Genomic DNA, 25,212 nt, shown 5'->3' on the forward strand with positions numbered 1-25,212 from the left:
TTGCCATACTTTGCACACATTTTACACATTACCGGCCCTTTTTCTGTTACTGTGTTTGAAGATTGGGTGATCTAGTTTTAAATGTGTTGCCATGTCTACTGGCTACATTGCAGTGAGGTGAGCGAATTATGATTGTGCCTGTCAGGGCGTTCCATGCTTGTATGACATGTTTATTAATATTCTTATTTTTCCTGCTTACTCCCATACAAAGTTTAAAGTTATCCAACTCCCCTGTAATGATGCAAAAAACAATAAAAACCTAATGGTAAAAACTATCTTGTTTTAAAAGCAGGTGTTATACTTAAAAACGCATTTAAAGTTGATTTCCTCAATGGAGTAATACCCAAGGATAGTGGTTTAACTCACCATCCATAAAATGGAGCCCATTCAACACAAAAATTTTAACATACAGAAACCCAGATTAATTCATAATAAACATAACTGTACCTTATGTATGCTTTAACAATTTTATTTTTATATTGTTCTACCAAAAGGTATTTGCCTTTTCTATAAAATGACCACTTTTCTAAATGTTGTACAAATTGTTGTTTAAAATGAATTGTTAACTTAAGAAGTGTGTACTAACTTTCAGCTGAGGACCTAATTGTTTAAAAGCTTTCTCAACACTTTTAACGCTGTGGTGTTTAACTTATGAAAGAACCTTTCTGTCAAATGGTGCTTTTCTGCTTGTCTTGGCCACAACAAATGATTTTAGCTGTAATAAACATTTATATGTTCATGGGCAATGTTACCAATTTTGTCCTGTAATGCTGTTTAGGAATTTTTTTGGATGACAAAGCACCAATTTTTAACTTTTTTCAGCAACCAATATCGCTTTTTTCAAAGTGATCTTCACATATGACAACAGAAGTAGGTTAAAAGGAAATTAATATTACGTTTCTTTATGAAGCATGTATTATGTCTCCCTAAGTTGGGTCACGCAATGAGAGCACACATTTTTGTAAATTGCCGTAATGTTTCTTCATATCAGAGTTGCTTTGAAATTCAGGATTGCAAATTTTAAACAAAGATTTTTAGCCATTGGCTGGCACGGTGTGGCTAACCTAGCTATTACACAGAAGTACAACTAAATCACAAATACGAGAATTTAGTCTTGCCCACGGTATATTTAACATTAAAAAATCAATCAAACAAAAACGGTTAGTGATCCTTTTAAAACACATAATAAACTTTTAAAAACGAATAAAATACACGAGATACATGACACTTACGTAACCTGCAAGTTTATTATCACTTCAATTCCAAAGTTATTTGACGTTTAATGTGTATCGGACCTTGGACTTTTAATTCAAAATACATCGGACTTTGGACTTTTTAATTCAAAACATTTTAATTCGTGTAATTGTCGTGTCATATCATCACGGTCAACCCCGTTCATAACTCGCCTTTTTCTACACAAAAGCTTGACCACCTGTTAAACCTGTTTTTCTTATTACTGGACCGGTCATATACTGGCTTAAGGCTATTGTTGTATCGCTTTTAACGTGTTAACAGTAACCCACGTATTACTTGGCCTCCAGCCATATTATATATGACACTTCTGTAAAGCGATTTAAAGAATAATTACGGTTTAGAACACAGTTAATCTTTTCGGGCGTACGTTTTTACGACTAGCTGGCATAACAACTAGGTGACCTGAAAACTATATAATCTGCATCAATTTTGACTTAAGATCAGTAACTTGGAGAGTTATCATAAGAGTGACTAGAGTACGCATTGGAATTGATATCTCACAGTTGATTCTTGGCGCGGTGACTTTTGTGTTGCGTGTTTAGCCGCAAGAGGCGCTCTCGTGGTATGCCTTATTAAAATATAATGGTGGAACGTTAAACCGGTTTGCGTCTTTTTAGGTTTGTTTCGACAGTGATAGTTTGTTTGTTTATTAGAGTCAGATATACGGCAGTGTTCAATTGTCTACCCACGGGGTCAGTACAAATTTGGTGACGCCCTCTGCCGTGATATTGATTTCCGCGCTTTTAACCTTCTGATAAAATCGCTATTAAGAACGCCTAAATTAATGATGCAGACAATTGCTAGTTTCGTTCCCGTTTCTGTAAGCGCCGCGACGTATTGCTATAATACGCCTGTCCAGTCTGCATGGACTGCACCAACGGTATTGTATTACTCTGAGACTGAGATACGCCCAGATTATTCTGTCAAGTTTTCAGATAGAAACCAGGCAGCATCACCGTTTTTGCCACGTAGCCAGGCACCGTGTAATGCACAGTATTTTACACCTCGATATCAAATTAATTCTGCGCCTGTTGGGATTGATGAACTTAATTTACCTCCCATATGGACGGATACGGTAAAATTTTGGTTTACAACGGTGGAAAACATTTTCCAAAGACACGAGGTAACGCCCGACGCTGAGAAATTCTGTTTAATTGTCTCTGTGTTGAACCAGGCACAAGCGCAAAAGGTCAGCCACGTAATTTTAGGTGCTGTTGGTGGTTGTCTTTCGTATGACGATCTAAAACAGGCTCTGATAAAGGCTTTTGGCGTTAACCCTGTTGCTAAGGTAAATGAGTCGCTTCCCGATGTTACGTTGGAAAGTAAGCGCCCTAGTGTCTCTGTTGATAGTTTGGTTCCTCAGGGCGATAACCAAGATCTAGAACCGGTTGCCGAAAAGTGGTTGAACCAGTCGTTTTTGGCGCCTGATTACGGTTTGTCCATTGATGCGTTGACTGAAAAAGCTGATCAAATCGCGTTGATTAGCAAGCTAACAAACTTTCAGTCTTTCAAAGTGACTGGAAAGGACACAATTGTCGCCGACAATAAAAGTGCCCTAGTCGACGCGTGCCGATTCCAGCAACTAGTCAGACGAAACGCCGGTTTGTTTAGATCCGCGGGCGATCTGAGAATCGGATAGCAGGTAAGTATAATTATTGATTGACTTTTGTTTACGGACGAATTTGATTACCTTACTACGACATTGCCTACTCACCTTACTTTTAATCTCTACCTTGCGATTGCTAATCCTAAAAGACAGCAACTGTACATGTCTTAAATATAATTTTTACTGGGAAATGTCACCTTTATGCTTGATACGGTCTAATAATAATCTACTTGTCTACTTAATTAGAAATCCTCGTCTCTCTCGTTCGTGGTTGCGGTTATTGGGGCCGCATGCGCCTAAGGCAGCAATTATTTCATTTTTACTACTTCTACATAATTGTCAGACCCAATAGTCTGTAAGTCCTTGCACAATAGGGATTGACGGCTTCTCGCTATAGACATAAAAGCGAAAGTTGGTCATTAGGGCATAGAAAGTTTGCAGACCGTTATCATTCATAGATAAGCATGTTCTTGTTTGGTTTATTACTAATACTCTTACGTGGCAGTTTGTTTGCTCTAAGTAGTTAGCGTCGCAAAGTTGCAGATTTAATGTTTTGTTTTTTTGAGTGTAGTTTTACAGATAGATCAATGCTACCGGAGGTTCGAACGATTTCTATCAATACTGACGACGACTTGTCAAGCAGTAGGTACATTAATTTTCATTGGCCTCGCTCATGCCAATATAACCAGAAGCGTCTGTAACCAAGCCTCGTAGATTGACCATCACTCGTATAACAACTACCTTGATATAAAAAGAAAACAAAAAACGATCATAACATTCGTTCTAAGTACCTAGTAGGTTGACCCTGTATAAAAATAATTTTAGATTTGACATGACTATATGTGAAACCAAAACGGTAAATATGAAATTGTGTTTAATCAATTAAACGTGCCAAGGAAAAATGCAGGAGAATGCTACAGTAATAAAGCGGAAAGATGTTAAAGCAAATGCAAATGGCCTTGACACTATAGCGCCGCCGCGCGCACGCGTTCCTCGAAACGCCAAGCCAATATGGTTCATATTGAACTTTATAATTCAATGAGCACAGCTCAAAGCAGCATTGCTGCTCAGTCGCTAGGCCAAATACCGCCTAAAAGCAATTGCAACTCAAATGAGATTGATTGCCTAAAAATCCTTACCTTGCCTCGACGGCAGCGCGAAAATATAATAATCTGTCATAGATTGGCCTGTCGGTCGAAATGGCGAGAGTAATACCTCAAAATGCGACTCAACAACTCACAACCGCAGATTGCAAAAGCACTGCAAAACCCTTACAAGTGGGAGGCTGCAAAGCCAAATTTCACATGTAAAATCAAGTCGCCAGCACAGCTACGCGTCAAACCGTAAAAAAGCTTAGCAAAAACTCTGAAAAGTACGGCAGCTCGTTTAATTTCTTACCAGAATTCGAAGCAGAAACACTTGTCAAATGTCAAAACTATTTTTATTTGTATATCACAAACCTACATAGTACTTAGAATTTGCGCCTTTTTTTAATCGTATTGTATATATATACTTAATCATCCTTATATCCCTTTTGAAAAAAAAGCCCTTATATAATCATTGGTGTGAAAATTTGCCGCGCGAAATGTTAAGTTTAGATTACAGACGTTCGAAAATCAACGTGCGAATTCAACTGTTCGAATCACCGGATCAACTGTTCGAATCGCATCAAACAACATTCAACGCATCTCCATTGATACGATGACGTTCGAAAATACAAAAGACTTCGTCAACTGCAGTTCACCAAAAAATACAAACAATCTATCACCACACAGCGTGATATCCAACCATCAAGCAAACGAAGAATGGACAAAAAATTTTGGCACAATCAACATTTGACTTTGGAGCACGAAGCGTCAAATCGGAAACAATAAACGGACAACAAACTAATTCGGAAAACATCATCCAGGAGAATCTCTCCCGGAAAACATTTCACGGGACGGAGAGTGATGTATCGGACCTTGGACTTTTAATTCAAAATACATCGGACTTTGGACTTTTTAATTCAAAACATTTTAATTCGTGTAATTGTCGTGTCATATCATCACGGTCAACCCCGTTCATAACTCGCCTTTTTCTACACAAAAGCTTGACCACCTGTTAAACCTGTTTTTCTTATTACTGGACCGGTCATATACTGGCTTAAGGCTATTGTTGTATCGCTTTTAACGTGTTAACAGTAACCCACGTATTACTTGGCCTCCAGCCATATTATATATGACACTTCTGTAAAGCGATTTAAAGAATAATTACGGTTTAGAACACAGTTAATCTTTTCGGGCGTACGTTTTTACGACTAGCTGGCATAACAACTAGGTGACCTGAAAACTATATAATCTGCATCAATTTTGACTTAAGATCAGTAACTTGGAGAGTTATCATAAGAGTGACTAGAGTACGCATTGGAATTGATATCTCACAGTTGATTCTTGGCGCGGTGACTTTTGTGTTGCGTGTTTAGCCGCAAGAGGCGCTCTCGTGGTATGCCTTATTAAAATATAATGTGGGAACGTTAATTTAGCTTTGCGTCTTGTTGTTTGTTTAGATAGCGATAGTTTAATTATTGGAGTCAGATATACGGCAGTGTTTATTTGTCTACCCACAGGGTCAGTACAAATGCAAGAAATTGCGATTTTTTGCCAATATCTTCACTCTTCACCCATTGCCCGCCATTGTAAAGAAGCCCATGTGTACTGGTTCATACGGTGGCCCATAAGGGCAACGTGCGAAAAAGTTTAAATCGCAAAATATATTTTAAAATCGACATATATATTCCGATCGCGATTTAAAAACTCACCGATCGGGATTTCAATATCCACCGATCGCGATTTCAAAATTCATCGATCGCGATTTCAATATTCACCGATCGGGATTTCAATACTTGCCGATCGGGATTTCAATATTCGCCGATCGCGATTTCAATATTCACCGATCGGGATTTCAAAATTCACCGATCGCGATTTCAATATTTGCCGATCGCGATTTCAATATTTGTCGATCGCGATTTCAATATTCGTCCCTGCACGTGGTGAGTAAACATGCATTTACCCAAAAACGGAACAAAATAATAAATACGTGAAGTAAAATGCCAAATTACCAGAAAACATTGCACATCAGTCTTGAACGAAACTGTGGTTAAAGAAAAAGGTTTGTTGTTGTACTTTAAACAGTATGTAACTTCGTTGGTTTCGAAAAATATTCCGCCAAACCGACCACGAGGTTAAGTGAAACTGGCATAGTGAAAACGGTAGTATGCAACAGGGGTTGTGACTTTTTCGTGACACTTGTCACTGTTAGTGACAGGCGTCAATGACAGGGCTGGGGTGTCACTAAATCAGTGACAGGGCGCCATTAAATCAGTGACAGGGCAAAATCAGTGACAGGGCAAAATCGGTGACAGGGCGTTCTTGCGTTCTTGCGATAGTATGAACACAAGCGAATTTATTAGGTCTTTGCTTGTAAGGGTTTTCTTTAAAAATTGCAAGCAGCAAAGGTTTTAAATCTAAATTTCGTGCAAAAATGTACCTCATGACTTTTTGGTAAAATCTTTAAATTCTGCAAGCAGCAAAGGTAAGTGTGTTTTTGAACTTTCATTGCCTGCCAGGCAGTCTGATGAGCTCTAACAGGGCGAAAAAGTTCAATCAATTTGTTTTAAGTAGTTTTTTTTTATTATGTAAACATGTCTAACCTCTGTTTTGTGCCACATTGTCATATCTGAATATTTAACAATATGTAATGTTATGTGCAAAAAGAGGAGATTATCTGAGTTTCCAAACAAAAAAACGTTTTGTACACATGAAGACCAACACGTTTAAAGCTGCTCAAAAAAATAGTGCATCTAGAATTTCCTAGCTTCAGGACAATCTTACGAGTGGTAATGTCTTTTTACCCATTTAAACTGATTCTGCCATATTTACACAAAAAATTGTTGATGTTTTTTTTTTTATTTTTTTTTTGCAGACAGCCACAAACATTTAACGATTGGAAACCCAAGATTTAAAGATAACCAAGATTAACACAAGTATTTGGTTGTTGTTATTGGTGTTGTATTTAATTGCACCTTTGAATTGTGTGCACATATTTGTAATTGTCAATGTCTACTTGGAGATTTAAGTTGATACATTATATAACCAGAGATTTTAAAAAATACTGTGTTTAGACAAAATAAAGAAAAAAACAACTGCAAATGAATCACCATGTTTCGAGTTTGTTAAAAGGGGTTAAATGGCTAAAAAAACAAAATTAAGTTTAATATGGTTCATTATTTTAAAGTTATTTTGTGGCCAACTTAGCCAATTATATTCGCTCTGTGCGATAAATTTCTAAGTGTGTTTAAATTGGTATGGATGTTTTATGTGTTTGTTAGGTTAGGAATTCCATAGGTTCTGTAATTTAAATAGCTTGTTACCTGGTAAACAATCAAATTCATTGAGTTCGCAAATTTCATTTGGAAACATGGGCAGGAAGAGTCCAGAAGCTTTGATGAAAGCTGACCAGAAGCAGAAACGCTCTACTGATCTTTCACATGTATGTGTTCGAGCAATCAATAATTGTAGTTCTGTAGTGAATAATGTATTATTGATTCAATAATTCTTGTGTATAACAGTATTTTACTTTAAAATCTCTTATTTGTTGAAATATTTTCAAGTCCGAGTCAGAAAATGCTCTTTTTGTTCATTCTACAAAAACGTTTTTATTACACACAGTGATTTGTTACCAAATGTGTTATTTCAGGATGGTGTATCAGCAAGCAAGTCAATATCTTACAAGATGCACGTGTTTTAGACTCTCCACAGAGTATGAGGTGTGTTGAAGGTTTAAATGGTTCAGTAAATTTAAAGTCCATTTTTCAATGGTTTTACTAGCTCTGCTGTAAAATATTGTCATGTGATGAGTTTTATCAAAATCCTAAATTTAACTATAAGCATGCACTAATGGGTTGTGCAAATTTTGTTTTAGTTAAGCATTTGCAATTGCAAGCACATACTGCGCATGACTATTGGTGAACGTCATTCAGTTGTCAACCCACAAAGATGGCTCTGCAACACTTGCCTTACAACTGAGTCTGTTTGGACATGTCTAAGCTACCCTAATGTTGCTTGTGGAAGGTAGGAACCATGGTCAAAACACAAAACAAAATGTTCTACAGTCTATAAAAATGAATAAATAATGTGTGGACTGTTTTGGATGACCATTTGAGTATTTATAAAATGGTATATAACCTACAGATATATCCATGAACATGCATTAAACCAGTGGTTCTTAACCTTTTTGGTGTGGTTTCCCATTAAAGTAAATCACCAAGTTCGAATTTCCCCCTCTGTTATTTTTATAATAATGTTTTGTGCCCAACATTAACAAAAAATTATTCTTTAATCAAAAAAATTTTGTGAAGTGATTTTGTCGGGACCTTAAAGGTATACTGCAATCTTATTTATATGTCATGTGCTTGCAATAGTCATTTATCGCATCACAATCAACAGACCAAATGCATTTATTCGCGAACAATAACAAAGTCATTGATACTTTTAGTAATGTCTGTGACGTAACAAACGATTGTTGGATTTTTATGCGCCTTGCAAAACTAGGTGAAGTTAATCTTACATGTTGTTGCGGAAAATATTGTATTAAATTAACTTTCAACGGTTAATTTAATAAAAAAAGCCCAAGTTTGGTGACTTCTAACTCACATAATTTCCCTCTAAAAACATTAAATTTCCCACTAGTGGGAAATTTCCCACCGGTTAAGAACCACTGCATTAAACCATTATTTGGAATCTGGTCATCCATTAGTGATTGATGTCAATGAACTCTATGTATATTGCTATGCTTGTGAAGAATATGTTCTCAATGACAACAAATCGGGGAACATCAAGGTGCTACGTGAAACTTTACAGGTAGGCAAATTTGCGTTATTATCTTTTTTAAATTGTAGTTGTGTCAGTCCAAACAATTCTGTGGCATGGTTTCTTGGTCGGAAATTGCCTGGAAAATAATTTATGTTGTATCATGTGACAAAAAGTATTAGCTCATAAATTCTGTTTGTAAAATTTCAATAATATTAAGTTAAACAATTTAGGCTGCTTTTGTGCAGTAGGTAAAATTTGAACAGTTTATGTATTGTGTGCCATAGTAAATATTAAAACTTCAATCAGAAATTCTTAACATTTCTCCAGGCAATTAGATACCAAAACTTTACTGGCACAACTCGTAGTGGACACACACTGAGGACAGCCACAATAAGTGCAGATGAAGATGTTCAAATGAGGAGAAGATTACAGCAGCAACAACTTGATAGAGATGATAGACTTTTCACTGCCATTTGGCATTCAAGGTACTTTTTCACACAGTAAAAGTGCACAAAATTGTGTTACTCCAAAAATTCGATGCCCAAATTTGCCAATTTTCATAAGATTACATAATTTTAATTTTTTTTGTCTTTACTATGTAGGTTTGTTCGACAAAGAAAAACCTTCAGAAACTGGCAGAACTATGTTCGTAACAAGGACCAACACTGTCAGAGTGATGACAAACAACCATGTGCTACAGTCACACTACAGTGAAACACAGAACTACAAGAAGACTTCATTGGAAAACTCGATGACCACCTTGAAACCTTGTCAGAATTAAAGATCTGCAACAAGTTAATGCTGATTTTCCATTAAACACAGAAAGGAAGGGGATTGATAAGGTTAATAAGGGAAATTACACTTGATCCTGTTTAAGGTGTTTTAGCAGCATTATCTGTTGTGTGGCAGTGCAAGGTCTGATTATGTGGAAAAAATCAATACTGGTGTCTTATTTCAGTAAAACACCATCTCCAGACTGTTCTGTATTTACTCTATCCAAATTGAATACCACATTTCATTTTTTTAGGTGCTCGGTCATTTGCAAAAGTTCTGCCGATGTTTACTTGCCGTTCGTGACATCGAAATGGATGAAACCACTGGGTGCTACGAAGATCCACAAGTTTCGCCATCAAGCAAGTTATGAGTCGCTGGAAGAAGGTCCACCATAGAAATAAGAGCCATGGCATTTTAGCAGGCTAGTCTTTTGCCAGAAACAATCTATTCGAGCAACTGCTTGTATACAGAAAATTCAGGACAACTCAGGTTTACTTGTAGTAGGGATTTGACTTGAGGACTCAAGTCTAAATCAATGACATTTCTTAGAAATAAGGAAAATAAACTTTTTAAAGACCTTGCCTTTCAAAATAAGGTCAAGTCTTCGAAATAAGAATAGGATGGCGACCCTGAGTATAAGATATACAATATAATTAAGGCAAGTTTAAATCGTTTTATGTAAACAAGGCACTAAACTTTACCAGTTTTAGTTCAATTCCACACAGACTATTAAGATTTTACTTATAGCCTCACTCGTGTTGGTAGTGTACCTCACACTGTGCTTCATGGACAAAGCGCCTCATGGCGATATCCCTGACATATAACTTCTCAATATGGCTGTAGACTAGCCTGCTAAAATGCCATGGCTCTTATAAATGCAAAGCTTTGTTTCATTTGGTATGAAAATGTATTGGTAAGACCATTAAATATTTTCTAGTCTTGGCAATGTCCTGTTTGCTTATAAATTGTGATGTTATGGATGTGTGTATTGGTTTATTATATTTGTTGTTTTCTTAACTGAAGTCTGTCCACGCCAGATGGTAGATATGGTCATGTAAATGTGCCATAACAGCTCCAGTATTTAACCCACTGGCAGCCCAAGTTATAAACCTTTCTTATAATCCGACACACTCCGGGCTGCTTGCTTTGGCAGTTTTGACAGCCTGAAACAATGGGTGGTACTAAATACTGCATGTTACCGTATGTTATTCTGCTTAAAATACTGCATGGTATGTGAAATGCGAGAATACAAGCCCCAACAAGGGAAAATTAGACCAGATTATAGCATTGTTTTAATTACAAACCTTCACCCAACCAGAATAGTTCTAACCGTTAGCGCTTTCAAAAGTTCGCAAAACTATATTTTTGTAAAGGCATATTCAAGTCCTTTACAACTTCCTGCCATGTTATAACATGCGGTATACCATGCGGTCACATGCGGTATTTAGTACCACCGGAAACAATCGCCTATCAGCGTTACAATTTAAAAGTGTTGATTGGGTGATTGTGGTTTGATTTTTTATTATTTTGCACGTAGCATCCCCCTAAGATGGGTATTTTTTTTTTGAATTTTAAGTGTCAATTGCATTGTTACAGGAGAGTATTAATCTATATACTGAAAGCTAGAGAATATCGTGTGCTTGCTTAGCTTTTTAAGTTCTTTATCACACCTTGCCTTCACTTTAAGCATTCATAAATTCGTTGTTTTTTGTTCAGTAATAAAAGCTGTCTGAAATAGTTTGTCATGCTTTAGAATTCCTGTAAAGGTTTTGTACCAACACCAATATTTTTGGAAAACTCAAAACAAAAGCTAGTTAAAACAAACAAAAGAGTCATTTAACACAGTAAGTCACTGCTGTAGTCCGGGGACCCCTGGGGCAATTTCTCCCATCTATCTTGATTCTTTGCTAGTCTGTTGTATTCCATGATCTATTTTCCTGTCCACCCCTGAACATTGCCAAAGCCAGTTCGTTCTGGGCCTGCCTTGTCTTCTTATTCCCTCGTCGGTCCTGTGCATGATGGTGATGTAAGAGTTATATGGCGACATGTTACATGGCTAACCCATTAAAGCTACGTTAAACAAGATTGGCGACAGTATGCACTCTTGAAATACTCCAAAGTCTTAAACTATTTTAGTGCACTTCCATTGGTTAACACAGCATTGATGACCTTTATATTATACAGTGATTTGATCAGGAGGATCAGGAAGAGACTGATACCATGTTTCTTCATGGTGCTCCACAGGGCCTCTGTGACCAAGTTCTTGATGGTGGTCTCTTTTTTTCACCTAGTATTCAATCTGTTAGACCAGTGGTTCACAAGACTGTAGACTGTACCATCATGTCCTTCCCTTGTTTGTTCTTCAGATAAGACACTCTTGATTTGAGGTATTAGTTTACCTTTTTTGGTATCATGACTATCAAAGATTGTGTCCACGTGGGCCACACTTATCTCATATGTATTCAAGATCTCCTGTGTTATCCAGCAAGGCTGCTTTCTGGTTCCAGCCTTTTCCAAAGTTTTCATCACAGTCGCATTCATGATTTTAGAGAACTCAGATGTTAATTCTTGAACATTATTTTCCAACAGTGCATCAAATCTGCTTTCAATCTTTATTTCAAACCCCTTTCTGCAACCTGGCTCTTCAAACGACAAAGGAAAAATACTCTTTTTTTCAAAAAATATAAATCAGTGACAGGGTGTCAAAATCAGTGACAGGGCGTCAGTGAATCAGTGACAGGGCGTCAGTGAATCAGTGACAGGGCGTCAGTGAATCAGTGACAGGGCGTCAGTGAATCAGTGACAGGGTGTCAGTAAATCTGTGACAGGGTGTCAGTAAATTTGTGACAGGGTGTCAGTAAATTTGTGACAGGGTGTCAGTAAATCTGTGACAGGGTGTCATTGACAGGCGATAGGTGACAGCCTGTCACTGAATTGTCACAACCCCGCCTCGTAGTATGGGATTAAAGTGTTTGGCAAAGCTTGGTCTAAATTGTGTCGTATGATAACCGTGTACATCATTGGCAAGACCCCGCAGCACACCTTTATGTATTTCTTAAAAAAATTCGTACACAGGTATATAGTCATAAGAGCCACAAAATGTTTTGTCAAAGCTGTGGTAAACCTGTGGAAGAACATTTTAAGTTTTGTCCTCACTGTTCTTGTAAAATTCCCACTGCAAATGAAAGTGAGGTTGCTGCACCTGATAATGTTTCAGAGGGAACGAAGTTAAAAAGGCTGCTTAGCTTTGACTTTTTTAATGCAAAGAAAAAAGATGAAAAAGAATCATTTCACTTCAGAGGAAACATGGAAAAGACCAATACATCTTGAAAGCTTTTCAAAGATTGTAGTTCCAAATTTTGGTAATGATGGAAGTTCGAAAAAGATAATGGAAATAACTACTTTCAAGTGTTTTTTGGACCTTATGGAATCATGCTACTATGACGGTATGCTGAAAAATGATTGAAATTGTATGTTATTACATACATCACAATAGGTGCACCACAAAACCGAATAATTTGTGTTTTTTTAATCACAGAAAAGTCACCAGTGTCATTTAAGGAATTCATCAAGTTCTTTACGGGATGTACCAGAAAACCTCCACTTGGGCTTCCACATGATGTTACCGTTGAGTTTAAACATGGGTGCATGACATCACAGAATGGTACCAAATGAAACTGTTTGCCTACTGCGAGCACATGTTCATTGACAATAACGATTCCTGTGCTGTTGGTTTTGGCTGTTGTTAAATTATATGGATAGTTTTGTATAGTTTATTGTTTTTGTTTGTATTGTTTTCTTTCTTCTATCTAATGCTAGTTTGTTAACGCATTTGGTTGAGAAAAAGTGCTTCAAATTTACACAGATGTGAGTTAATGATCCAAAATTGATCCTCCTAAAGTTTGACCCCAAATGACCCAGCGGTTCACCTACAGGCCCCCAAAACATTTGTATTAAAATGGCTATTCTGACTAAAGTACATAATCTAGGAGTTTCATGCTTTGCTGGTTTGTGCAATGTAAGGTATTCTAAAGAATTACCTTTTAATTGGATTCGCCCATCAAAACTGACCTTGCACACTTATCAAGGTCAAACCTAGAGATTAAATTCTCAGATTGGGAGTATTGTTTATGTTCTTTTTTACTACTTTTGTAAATATGTGACAATATAATGTAAACAGGACAAAAACCTTTTAATGTTTGAGTTGATGCTTTCTACTAATTTGTCCTTTTAAAAAAAAAATCTAAAAATAAAGAATTGTTTACCATGACCAAATCGCTTAAACACAGGTGTTGGGACCCATTCGTTTTCACTTGCAAAAACAAACTAGTGGTGTATGTAGTAAATCGCTAAGAACGGTACACAACATATAATATTGAAATGTATGGGAAAGCCACCTTTCTGGTTTTCAAGAAATATTACAGGGTGGCCTAAAATTGCAACTGGGTTCGGTTTGTTTTGATGTAAGGCACCATTTTTGTCATCAATGTGGTGACATTTTTGCATTGGTTAGATATTCGTCAAAATTGTGCTGTAAAATTTAACTGCAGGTCCCAAAAATATGAAGATTAAAGGGCAGTCATACGTAATATCCGTCCAAAATTTATATACCCTTGACTGCTTCTTTTATTTGTAAGTCACTCGCCCTGGATTCAACATCTGGGATGTGTATTCCCAAGACCAAATTTCTTTGGTATAGCCCAACTATGGTCTTACCACACACAGATTTTTTAAATACACCTGGTAAATAGGTTTAGTGAAAAGCATTTTTTTATTTTGTGACAAAATTTGCAACAATGTGTAACTCGATATATTTGATTAAAAACTGTTTTTTTTCATTGTATACATCATGTAAATTAATTCTTGAAACGCTTGCGAGTACTGTGCAATGAATGCTTTCAAGTTGTGTTTCAGGAACAACATGTTTCTGTGTGTTCATTTTATACAACAGTACAATTCACAATACACATGCATTTAAATACAAAAAAGTCTTAACTTTCTGCATGATTTTTCAGTGTTTGATAAAGAGATAGAGCATCATGCCAATCTACAGGCGTGCTAATAGCTAGTTCAGTTTTCAGGTAGTGAAAATAGTCTTGATGAGTGTTTCTTTCTTGTTCTTCTGGTGGAAAATGGTTTTGTTCAATATAATCACACTGCCATAAGTCCACTTCCTTAAAATAGTTTTGAGTACCATGCAGTTCTGGAAAATCAAAAATGACATTAGGCCGCCCGGAAACAGTATCATGTCTTGATTTTCTTATATAATGAGTATTCCAATGATTCTTGAAGTTATCCAATTCTAGTTCCAGTAGTGGTGCGAAACAATGCCATAAGCATTCGTGCTGAAGAACGTTGACTGGGGTGTAAGTATTCTGTTCAATTAAGTCTTTAAATATTTTCATCCACAAGGTAGTTACACGTTTTCTTAATGTTGACCACCATGCTTTTATGCGTTGGTTGTGTGGTGAAGTTCCATAAATGTATGCATCCACAGTATTCATTAAACAACACTGAATGCTAGCAAGATGACCATTTTCTGTTCCACAGTCAGATCTTATTTTTTGGGGACAGCCACCAAAGGCTCTAACTGCGTCCATATAAAGGTGTCCAATAACTAGTGGGTTATTGTTTGAGCGTAGAACTTTCAACCAAATAATTTTCCTGCTGTACCCGTCAATACAGCCATGAATGCAAAAGCCATACGGCTTCAAAAAAAATTTGGGCCAGGCACGAAGTATTTTCTACACTTTGAACATTGTGATTTTCTTGTAGCTGTACCTTCGGTATCTATTTCACGCAAATACTTTTGTACACAATGGCGGGGTAACATGACCCCATCCAAGCGTATATTGTGAATGCCAGTGCCACAACCCTCTGTATCCCATTAAACAACCTGCACCGTCTATCTTCTTTCTAATAACATCTTCAACTGTGTTTGGCAATGTAAGTCCCCTTCTTTTGAGTCCAAGACAAGAAAGTCAAGTTTTAAGCGTTCTTAAACTCATGTAAACTCCATGATATTTTGCCAAAAACTGAATGATTATTTTGTAACTGTAGCCATCAAAGAAATACTTCCTGATCCAAATTTCCTCTATGTTTAATTTGTCACCACATTGATGACAAAAATGGTGGCTTACATTATTGTCAGTATTTTGACACTTTGAACAAGACATACTGCATAAACACACAAATAATGTTATGTAGTCAGCAGTTAGCGCTTTCAAATAGTACATGCACGTGTCATTTCAAGGTTTGAAACGTGTGTATTTAGGCGTGAATATTTGTCGCCTATTTTTGAGGCGGGGTTGTGACAATTCAGTGACAGGCTGTCACGTATCGCCTGTCAATGACACCCTGTCACAGATTTACTGACACCCTGTCACAAATTTACTGACACCCTGTCACAGATTTACTGACACCCTGTCACTGATTCAGTGACGCCCTGTCACTGATTCACTGACGCCCTGTCACTGATTTTGACACCCTGTCACAGATTTACTGACACCCTGTCACTGAGTCACTGACGCCCTGTCACTGATTCACTGACGCCCTGTCACTGATTTATATTTTTTGAAAAAAAAGAGTATTTTTCCTTTGTCGTTTGAAGAGCCAGGTTGCAGAAAGGGGTTTGAAATAAAGATTGAAAGCAGATTTGATGCACTGTTGGAAAATAATGTTCAAGAATTAACATCTGAGTTCTCTAAAATCATGAATGCGACTGTGATGAAAACTTTGGAAAAGGCTGGAACCAGAAAGCAGCCTTGCTGGATAACACAGGAGATCTTGAATACATATGAGATAAGTGTGGCCCATGTGGACACAATCTTTGATAGTCATGATACCAAAAAAGGTAAACTAATACCTCAAATCAAGAGTGTCTTATCTGAAGAACAAACAAGGGAAGGACATGATGGTACAGTCTACAGTCTTGAGAACCACTGGTCTAACAGATTGAATACTAGGTGAAAAAAAGAGACCACCATCAAGAACTTGGTCACAGAGGCCCTGTGGAGCACCATGAAGAAACATGGTATCAGTCTCTTCCTGATCCTCCTGATCAAATCACTGTATAATATAAAGGTCATCAATGCTGTGTTAACCAATGGAAGTGCACTAAAATAGTTTAAGACTTTGGAGTATTTCAAGAGTGCATACTGTCGCCAATCTTGTTTAACAGGGCTTTAATGGGTTAGCCATGTAACATGTCGCCATAGAACTCTTACATCACCATCATGTACAGGACCGACGAGGGAATAAGAAGACAAGGCAGGCCCAGAACGAACTGGCTTTGGCAATGTTCAGGGGTGGACAGGAAAATAGATCATGGAATACAACAGACTAGCAAAGAATCAAGATAGATGGGAGAAATTGCCCCAGGGGTCCCCGGACTACAGCAGTGACTTACTGTGTTAAATGACTCTTTTGTTTGTTTTAACTAGCTTTTGTTTTGAGTTTTCCAAAAATATTGGTGTTGGTACAAAAACTTTTACAGTAATTCTAAAGCATGACAAACTATTTCAGACAGCTTTTATTACTGAACAAAAAACAACGAATTTATGAATGCTTAAAGTGAAGACAAGGTGTGATAAAGAACTTAAAAAGCTAAGCAAGCACACAATATTCTCTAGCTTTCAGTATATAGATTAATACTCTCCTGTAACAATGCAATTGACACTTAAAATTCAAAAAAAAAAATACCCATCTTAGGGGGGATGCTACGTGCAAAATAATAAAAAATCAAACCACAATCACCCAATCAACACTTTTAAATTGTAACGCTGATAGGCGATTGTTTCCGGTGGTACTAAATACCGCATGGTATACCGCATGTTATAACATGGCAGGAAGTTGTAAAGGACTTGAATATGCTTTTACGAAAATATAGTTTTGCGAACTTTTGAAAGCGCTAACGGTTAGAGCTATTCTGGTTGGGTGAAGGTTTGTAATTAAAACAATACTATAATCTGGTCTAATTTTCCCTTGTTGGGGCTTGTATTCTCGCATTTCACATACCATGCAGTATTTTAAGCAGAATAACATACGGTAACATGCAGTATTTAGTACCACCCATTGTTTCAGGCTGTCAAAGCAACCAGCCCGGAGTGTGTCGGATTATAAGAAAGGTTTATAACTTGGGCTGCCAGTGGGTTAAATACTGGAGCTGTTATGGCACATTTACATGACCATATCTACCATCTGGCGTGGACAGACTTCAGTTAAGAAAACAACAAATAGAATAAACCAATACATACATCCATAACATCACAATTTATAAGCAAACAGGACATTGCCAAGACTAGAAAATATTTAATGGTCTTACCAATACATTTTCATACCAAATGAAACAAAGTTTGCATTTATAAGAGCCATGGCATTTTAGCAGGCTAGTCTACAGCCATATTGAGAAGTTATATGTCAGTGATATCGCCATGAGGCGCTTTGTCCATGAAGCACAGTGTGAGGTACACTACCAACACGAGTGAGGCTATAAGTAAAATCTTAATAGTCTGTGTGGAATTGAACTAAAACTGGTAAAGTTTAGTGCCTTGTTTACATAAAACGATTTAAACTTGCCTTAATTATATTGTATATCTTATACTCAGGGTCGCCATCCTATTCTTATTTCGAAGACTTGACCTTATTTTGAAAGGCAAGGTCTTTAAAAAGTTTATTTTCCTTGTTTCTAAGAAATGTCATTGATTTAGACTTGAGTCCTCAAGTCAAATCCCTACTACAAGTAAACCTGAGTTGTCATGAGATGTAAGTATTTTCTGTATACAAGCAGTTGCTCGAATAGATTGTTTCTGGCAAAAGACTAGCCTGATAAAATGCCATGGCTCTTATTTCTATGGTGGACCTTCTTCCAGCGACTCATAACTTGCTTGATGGCGAAACTTGTGGATCTTCGTAGCACCCAGTGGTTTCATCCATTTCGATGTCACGAACGGCAAGTAAACATCGGCGGAACTTTTGCAAATGACCGAGCACCTAAAAAAATGAAATGTGGTATTCAATTTGGATAGAGTAAATACAGAACAGTCTGGAGATGGTGTTTTACTGAAATAAGACACCAGTATTGATTTTTTCCACATAATCAGACCTTGCACTGCCACACAACAGATAATGCTGGTAAAACACCTTAAACAGGATCAAGTGTAATTTCCCTTATTAACCTTGTATCAATCCCCTTCCTTTCTGTGTTTAATGGAAAATCAGCATCAACTTGTTGCAGATCTTTAATTCTGACAAGGTTTCAAGGTGGTCATCGAGTTTTCCAATGAAGTCTTCTTGTAGTTCTGTGTTTCACTGTAGTGTGACTGTAGCACATGGTTGTTCGTCATCACTCTGACAGTGTTGGTCCTTGTTACGAACATAGTTCCGCCAGTTTCTGAAGGTTTTTCTTTGTCGAACAAACCTACATAGTAAAGACAAAAAAAATTAAAATTATGTAATCTTATGAAAATTGGCAAATTTGGGCATCGAATTTTTGGAGTAACACAATTTTGTGCACTTTTACTGTGTGAAAAAGTACCTTGAATGCAAAATGGCAGTGAAAGGTCTATCATCTCTATCAAGTTGTTGCTGCTGTAATCTTCTCCTCATTTGAACATCTTCATCTGCACTTATTGTGGCTGTCCACAGTGTGTGTCCACTACGAGTTGTGCCAGTAAAGTTTTGGTATCTAATTGCCTGGAGAAATGTTAAGAATTTCTGATTGAAGTTCTAATATTTACTATGGCACACAATACATAAACTGTTCAAATTTTACCTACTGCACAAAAGCAGCCTAAATTGTTTAACTTAATATTATTGAAATTTTACAAACAGAATTTATGAGCTAATACTTTTTGTCACATGATACAACATAAATTATTTTCCAGGCAATTTCCGACCAAGAAACCATGCCACAGAATTGTTTGGACACAACTACAATTTAAAAAAGATAATAACGCAAATTTGCCTACCTGTAAAGTTTCACGTAGCACCTTGATGTCCCCCGATTGGTTGTCATTGAGAACATATTCTTCACAAGCATAGCAATATACATAGAGTTCATTGACATCAATCACTAATGGATGACCAGATTCCAAATAATGGTTTAATGCAGTGGTTCTTAACTGGTGGGAAATTTCCCACTAGTGGGAAATTTAATGTTTTTAGGGGGAAATTATGTGAGTTAGAAGTCACCAAACTTGGGCTTTTTTTATTAAATTAACCGTTGAAAGTTAATTTAATACAATATTTTCCGCAACAACATGTAAGATTAACTTCACCTAGTTTTGCAAGGCGCATAAAAATCCAACAATCGTTTGTTACGTCACAGACATTACTAAAAGTATCAATGACTTTGTTATTGTTCGCGAATAAATGCATTTGGTCTGTTGATTGTGATGCGATAAATGACTATTGCAAGCACATGACATATAAATAAGATTGCAGTATACCTTTAAGGTCCCGACAAAATCACTTCACAAAATTTTTTTGATTAAAGAATAATTTTTTGTTAATGTTGGGCACAAAACATTATTATAAAAATAACAGAGGGGGAAATTCGAACTTGGTGATTTACTTTAATGGGAAACCACACCAAAAAGGTTAAGAACCACTGGTTTAATGCATGTTCATGGATATATCTGTAGGTTATATACCATTTTATAAATACTCAAATGGTCATCCAAAACAGTCCACACATTATTTATTCATTTTTATAGACTGTAGAACATTTTGTTTTGTGTTTTGACCATGGTTCCTACCTTCCACAAGCAACATTAGGGTAGCTTAGACATGTCCAAACAGACTCAGTTGTAAGGCAAGTGTTGCAGAGCCATCTTTGTGGGTTGACAACTGAATGACGTTCACCAATAGTCATGCGCAGTATGTGCTTGCAATTGCAAATGCTTAACTAAAACAAAATTTGCACAACCCATTAGTGCATGCTTATAGTTAAATTTAGGATTTTGATAAAACTCATCACATGACAATATTTTACAGCAGAGCTAGTAAAACCATTGAAAAATGGACTTTAAATTTACTGAACCATTTAAACCTTCAACACACCTCATACTCTGTGGAGAGTCTAAAACATGTGCATCTTGTAAGATATTGACTTGCTTGCTGATACACCATCCTGAAATAACACATTTGGTAACAAATCACTGTGTGTAATAAAAACGTTTTTGTAGAATGAACAAAAAGAGCATTTTCTGACTCGGACTTGAAAATATTTCAACAAATAAGAGATTTTAAAGTAAAATACTGTTATACACAAGAATTATTGAATCAATAATACATTATTCACTACATAACTACAATTATTGATTGCTCGAACACATACATGTGAAAGATCAGTAGAGCGTTTCTGCTTCTGGTCAGCTTTCATCAAAGCTTCTGGACTCTTCCTGCCCATGTTGCCAAATGAAATTTGCGAACTCAATGAATTTGATTGTTTACCAGGTAACAAGCTATTTAAATTACAGAACCTATGGAATTCCTAACCTAACAAACACATAAAACATCCATACCAATTTAAACACACTTAGAAATTTATCGCACAGAGCGAATATAATTGGCTAAGTTGGCCACAAAATAACTTTAAAATAATGAACCATATTAAACTTAATTTTGTTTTTTTAGCCATTTAACCCCTTTTAACAAACTCGAAACATGGTGATTCATTTGCAGTTGTTTTTTTCTTTATTTTGTCGAAACACAGTATTTTTTAAAATCTCTGGTTATATAATGTATAAACTTAAATCTCCAAGTAGACATTGACAATTACAAATATGTGCACACAATTCAAAGGTGCAATTAAATACAACACCTCAAACACCAATAACAACAACCAAATACTTGTGTTAATCTTGGTTATCTTTAAATCTTGGGTTTCCAATCGTTAAATGTTTGTGGCTGTCTGCAAAAAAAATAAAACAAAAAACATCAACAATTTTTTGTGTAAATATGGCAGAATCAGTTTAAATGGGTAAAAAGACATTACCACACGTAACATTGTCCTGAAGCTAGGAAATTCTAGATGCACTATTTTTTTGAGCAGCTTTAAACATGTTGGTCTTCATGTGTACAAAACGTTTTTTTGTTTGGAAACTCATATAATCTCCTCTTTTTGCACATAACATTACATATTGTTAAATATTCAGATATGACAATGTGGCACAAAACAGAGGTTAGACATGTTTACATAATAAAAAAAAACTACTTAAAACAAATTGATTGAACTTTTTCGCCCTGTTAGAGCTCATCAGACTGCCTGGCAGGCAATGAAAGTTCAAAAACGCACTTACCTTTGCTGCTTGCAGAATTTAAAGATTATACCAAAAAGTCATGAGGTACATTTTCGCACGAAATTTAGATTTAAAACCTTTGCTGCTTGCAATTTTTAAAGAAAACCCTTACAAGCAAAGACCTAATAAATTCGCTTGTGTTCATACTATCGCAAGAACGCAAGAACGCCCTGTCACCGATTTTGCCCTGTCACTGATTTTGCCCTGTCACTGATTTAATGGCGCCCTGTCACTGATTTAGTGACACCCCAGCCCTGTCATTGACGCCTGTCACTATCAGTGACAAGTGTCACGAAAAAGTCACAACCCCTGTTGCTATTTTTTCTCGAATATTGAAATCCCGATCGGCGAATATTGAAATCCCGATCGGCGAATATTGAAATCGCGATCGGTGAAGTTTGAAATCCCGATCGGCGAATATTGAAATCCCGATCGGTGAATATTGAAATCGTGATCGGTGAATATTGAAATCCCGATCGGCGAATATTGAAATCCCGATCGGTGAATATTGAAATCGTGATCGGTGAATTTTGAAATCCCGATCGGCGAATATTGAAATCCCGATCGGTGAATATTGAAATCGCGATCGGTGAATTTTGAAATCCCGATCGGAATATATATGTCGATTTTAAATTATATTTTGCGATTTATACTTTTTCGCACGTTGCCCTGATGGGCCACCGTAGGTTCATTCAAGCGTGACCTGTCTGAGCGATTTCGCCGAGTTGCGCATCTAGTGGTAAGCACTTTTTTCCAAGGAATGCAGCCTGACTACGGTAACTATAGCCAGGTGATTGTTTCCGTCATGGTAGTTGGTTTCAATTTGGCGCGTGGTGATACCGGTTTTGTTGCTTCTTGTTATAATGTGACATGTAGTCTGCAGTCTGCACCAACTATTTTTGTTAAAAAAAACTTTACGGATAACATTTTGAATTGTAATTTATTTTGCGCAAAGTCGCGAATATCGTCTGCAACCTGTTTAATATCACACAATGTATTTTTGTTTGTTTTTTTAGAAAGACTGTAGCCTATAAAGAACAGCTACACTGTACTATAGTTTACTAAAATTTTAAAATATTTTATAGTATACTAAAATAGTATAATACAGGTCATGTGCCCTTTAAGTCTACAGCATCAAGTCAGCCACTGGTGAAAGCATTTGGTTCTGATGGGCGAAACCTTTTTTCCTGACTGACATGCCATGACCATCACCATTGGGAACATATTGCTCAACTTTAACAATTTTGCCTGCCAATTACAAAAGCAACAAAATGGTGTTGAAATCAGGGACAAGAAATCAACCAATAAGTGTGAGGTAGGTATCAGATGGCAGAACACAAACATATTTTTTGTGTCAGATTAAGAACAGACATAAATAACAGAAACTTCACAAGTTAACAGAAAAAAACCCTAATTTTTGAAAGGATTTTGCTTCATTAAAAATGTCCAGTTAACCAAAGACCCTTGCCTTAAAAAATGAATACTCACTCAAAATAGTATATACATACTGTGTTCCTCATAAAAACTTAACTTTTAGTTACTAATTTTACTAATTTAGAAAGTTCAGGTTTTTACATCAATATTGATTCTGAATTTATAAACAGATCTCATAAACAAGTAAAAGATGCTTCTTGCAATGAGGTGCTGTTTACACAAGATGATAGCATCAACAAGAAATTTGGTCAGTTACTATTGTCATCCAGTGAGTGCATGGTGTTTATGACTGAAAAAAGTGCAACTTCTAGAAATACTTAAATACATTTTTTTTCTATTTTCTAATACAGATTTTGTTGGTTGCAGACTTGCAGTACACTTTCTTTCTGTGCAACCCACTCTCACATAAAATCTCCAGCATGCACGCCTGTGTTATCCGGCTGATAATTGTGCGCAGGTATTTTTGCAGTGTATATGGCTATACTAAATTTTCTTCCAATGTACAAAATTTATTGCTCATACAATATGTAAATCTGTTGCCATGGTAGTTTTATTTTTGTTGAAAAGGTTTAGTATTTCTTTAGCAATGTCTACATCAGGGGTTCTTAACCAAGGGTTCTCGTACCCCCAAGGGGTGTGAGAACTGTTCCTAGGGGGTGCGGGGATGCTGAATCATTAAGGTTGGTTAGATCTATTCTATATAATTAAGAAACCCAGGGGGGTGCAAAAAAAAGAAAAAAAGGTTAAGAACCACTGGTCTACATTCTACAGGCAGTCAGAATAAAGATTACATATTGTCTGGGTGTTGGTTATTACCCATTGATAAATTAATCATTTCTCCAACCAATTAGAACTTGGTTGTCGAATACAGTAGTACAAACATTTTTTTTTTCTTGTATGATATTTACCACAAAGGACATTTGAAGATAGTTTATATAATGGAAGCTGTTTTTATGCATGCTGAGTGCAGATTTTTTTCTTGGTACTATTGGGTTATTTTTACATTTTGTGAGGAAGACTCAGTTAAGGTTTAATTAACATCAGGAGCTAAATATACCAATAACTTGAGGTTTTTGTTCTAATTGAAAAACCTGCCACATCTTTCAGCAAATGTGTTTTTGGTATTTTTGTTGGTAAAAACCTTCTCACTACGGTCAAATTTTACTGTACCTATTTCAATCAAATTGTATACTTTCAGTTTAATATTGTAATAAAAATGAATATTCCTTATTTTCTTTCTGAAGTTTTTGAAAAACTGATGTTTGTTTATTGATTCATTTACAATACAATTTCAAAATCAATATGATTACCTAATTTGCCTTTTTAATGACAGTCACAGGCTTGTACTCCATATCAGGGCTTCCCAAACTTTTTTCATCGCGACCCCTATTAATCTCTTTAAATTTTCCGCGACCCTTCACGGATAATATGATAAACAATGAAAAAATACGTTTGTTGTATTTATTGAAACGACTAATTCGAGCGAAAACTAAAAACAACCTACCGGTACTCGGAGTCTACTACTTTACAAGTTCAAACACCGATACCTTTTACGTGCTTTAGCCTTTAGTTTCTGTCACATTGTTTTGCAAATAGGCACTTGTCACCTTGGACCAAGTTTAGGTCGTTGCAGTGCTTTGCAAACGGACATTAAAAAAATCGTAAAAAAAAAGCTTAGAAATCGTAAATTTATTACGTATTTTATCAGAGAAAGTTATTGCGCCACACAATGACACAATACTTAAACGTTAGTCTGTAACACTATGTGTCATCTTTATGTTGCAATTAAAATGCCTGTGTATTTCAAAACAATTGCAATTGTTGCGTTTCAACCGACGTTTGTTCGATCAATGGCGTCTCTATAAGCTCGTTTGCGCTTAGCTGGAAACGTTTTGAAACCGACGTAACTTGAACAAAAACAACATTGTGACGTTATACAAAGGTCAAGGCCGGGGGTGTGCGGCACTCCCGTACTCTACCCCAGTGTATGGAG

At 36.4% G+C, this 25,212-nt stretch overlaps 3 protein-coding genes, 1 long non-coding RNA gene and 2 pseudogenes across 11 annotated transcripts; 4 read left to right on the forward strand and 2 right to left on the reverse strand.

The window, feature by feature from the left end:
- Positions 1-1,283: 1,283 nt before the first annotated feature.
- Positions 1,284-5,376, forward strand: LOC145229999 (uncharacterized; annotated as a pseudogene).
- Positions 5,377-6,160: 784 nt separating this feature from the next.
- Positions 6,161-11,220, forward strand: LOC145228150 (ubiquitin carboxyl-terminal hydrolase 44-B-like). 3 transcript variants are annotated; one of them, XM_080093142.1, is made up of 9 exons: positions 6,161-6,430; positions 6,821-6,881; positions 7,227-7,387; positions 7,595-7,664; positions 7,820-7,968; positions 8,699-8,757; positions 9,037-9,194; positions 9,312-9,551; positions 9,737-11,220. In XM_080093142.1, the coding sequence occupies exons 5-8, from the start codon at positions 7,953-7,955 to the stop codon at positions 9,421-9,423; spliced, it is 345 nt and encodes a 114-aa protein (XP_079949268.1). In that variant the 5' UTR covers positions 6,161-6,430; positions 6,821-6,881; positions 7,227-7,387; positions 7,595-7,664; positions 7,820-7,952; the 3' UTR covers positions 9,424-9,551; positions 9,737-11,220. The 3 variants fall into 3 exon arrangements, with proteins under 3 accessions (XP_079949268.1, XP_079949270.1, XP_079949269.1); XM_080093144.1 differs by lacking the exon at positions 7,227-7,387; XM_080093143.1 differs by lacking the exons at positions 6,161-6,430; positions 6,821-6,881 and having other exon boundaries at positions 6,903-7,387.
- Positions 11,221-12,250: 1,030 nt separating this feature from the next.
- LOC145228151 (uncharacterized) lies at positions 12,251-14,270 on the forward strand. The gene is made up of 2 exons (XM_080093145.1): positions 12,251-12,929; positions 13,022-14,270. Exons 1-2 carry the CDS (start codon positions 12,743-12,745, stop codon positions 13,156-13,158), a joined length of 324 nt encoding a protein of 107 aa, XP_079949271.1. The 5' UTR covers positions 12,251-12,742; the 3' UTR covers positions 13,159-14,270.
- A 204-nt stretch (positions 14,271-14,474) lies between these two features.
- LOC145228149 (uncharacterized) lies at positions 14,475-15,900 on the reverse strand (annotated as a pseudogene).
- Positions 15,901-16,998: 1,098 nt separating this feature from the next.
- Positions 16,999-22,041, reverse strand: LOC145228152 (uncharacterized). 2 transcript variants are annotated; one of them, XR_013860029.1, is made up of 8 exons: positions 21,786-22,041; positions 21,337-21,397; positions 20,822-20,982; positions 20,545-20,614; positions 19,452-20,389; positions 19,019-19,176; positions 18,660-18,901; positions 16,999-18,474 (listed from the first exon to the last, which is right to left on the reverse strand). It is a non-coding gene; the product is annotated as an uncharacterized LOC145228152 (long non-coding RNA). The 2 variants fall into 2 exon arrangements; XR_013860028.1 differs by having other exon boundaries at positions 20,822-21,397; positions 21,786-22,026.
- Positions 22,042-22,513: 472 nt separating this feature from the next.
- Positions 22,514-24,520, forward strand: LOC145230556 (uncharacterized). Of its 5 annotated transcripts, none has more exons than XM_080095998.1 (4): positions 22,514-22,561; positions 22,911-23,100; positions 23,390-23,487; positions 23,586-24,520. In XM_080095998.1, exons 2-4 carry the CDS (start codon positions 23,057-23,059, stop codon positions 23,765-23,767), a joined length of 324 nt encoding a protein of 107 aa, XP_079952124.1. In that variant the 5' UTR covers positions 22,514-22,561; positions 22,911-23,056; the 3' UTR covers positions 23,768-24,520. The 5 variants fall into 5 exon arrangements, with proteins under 5 accessions (XP_079952124.1, XP_079952123.1, XP_079952127.1 ...); XM_080095997.1 differs by having other exon boundaries at positions 22,516-22,575; XM_080096001.1 differs by lacking the exon at positions 22,514-22,561 and having other exon boundaries at positions 22,736-23,100; positions 23,390-23,466; positions 23,570-24,520.
- Positions 24,521-25,212: the final 692 nt, after the last annotated feature.

Source organism: Phallusia mammillata, chromosome 5, assembly GCF_965637545.1.
Source record: "Phallusia mammillata chromosome 5, kaPhaMamm4.hap1.1, whole genome shotgun sequence".
NCBI classification, from domain to species: Eukaryota; Metazoa; Chordata; class Ascidiacea; order Phlebobranchia; family Ascidiidae; genus Phallusia; species Phallusia mammillata.

Excerpts from the sequence above, each read along its gene's own strand:
- LOC145228150 (XM_080093142.1), top strand. Across the intron at positions 8,758-9,036 it reads TGCTACGTGAAACTTTACAG|GCAATTAGATACCAAAACTT; the intron begins GTAGGCAAATTT and ends ACATTTCTCCAG. Across the intron at positions 9,195-9,311 it reads ACTGCCATTTGGCATTCAAG|GTTTGTTCGACAAAGAAAAA; the intron begins GTACTTTTTCAC and ends TTTACTATGTAG.
- LOC145228151 (XM_080093145.1), top strand. The coding sequence starts at position 12,743 with ATGCAAAGAAAAAAGATGAAAAAGAATCATTTCACTTCAGAGGAAACA. Across the intron at positions 12,930-13,021 it reads GGAATCATGCTACTATGACG|AAAAGTCACCAGTGTCATTT; the intron begins GTATGCTGAAAA and ends TTTTAATCACAG.
- LOC145230556 (XM_080095998.1), top strand. The coding sequence starts at position 23,057 with ATGGTGTTGAAATCAGGGACAAGAAATCAACCAATAAGTGTGAG. Across the intron at positions 23,101-23,389 it reads AATCAACCAATAAGTGTGAG|ATCTCATAAACAAGTAAAAG; the intron begins GTAGGTATCAGA and ends ATTTATAAACAG. Across the intron at positions 23,488-23,585 it reads TCAGTTACTATTGTCATCCA|ACTTGCAGTACACTTTCTTT; the intron begins GTGAGTGCATGG and ends TGTTGGTTGCAG.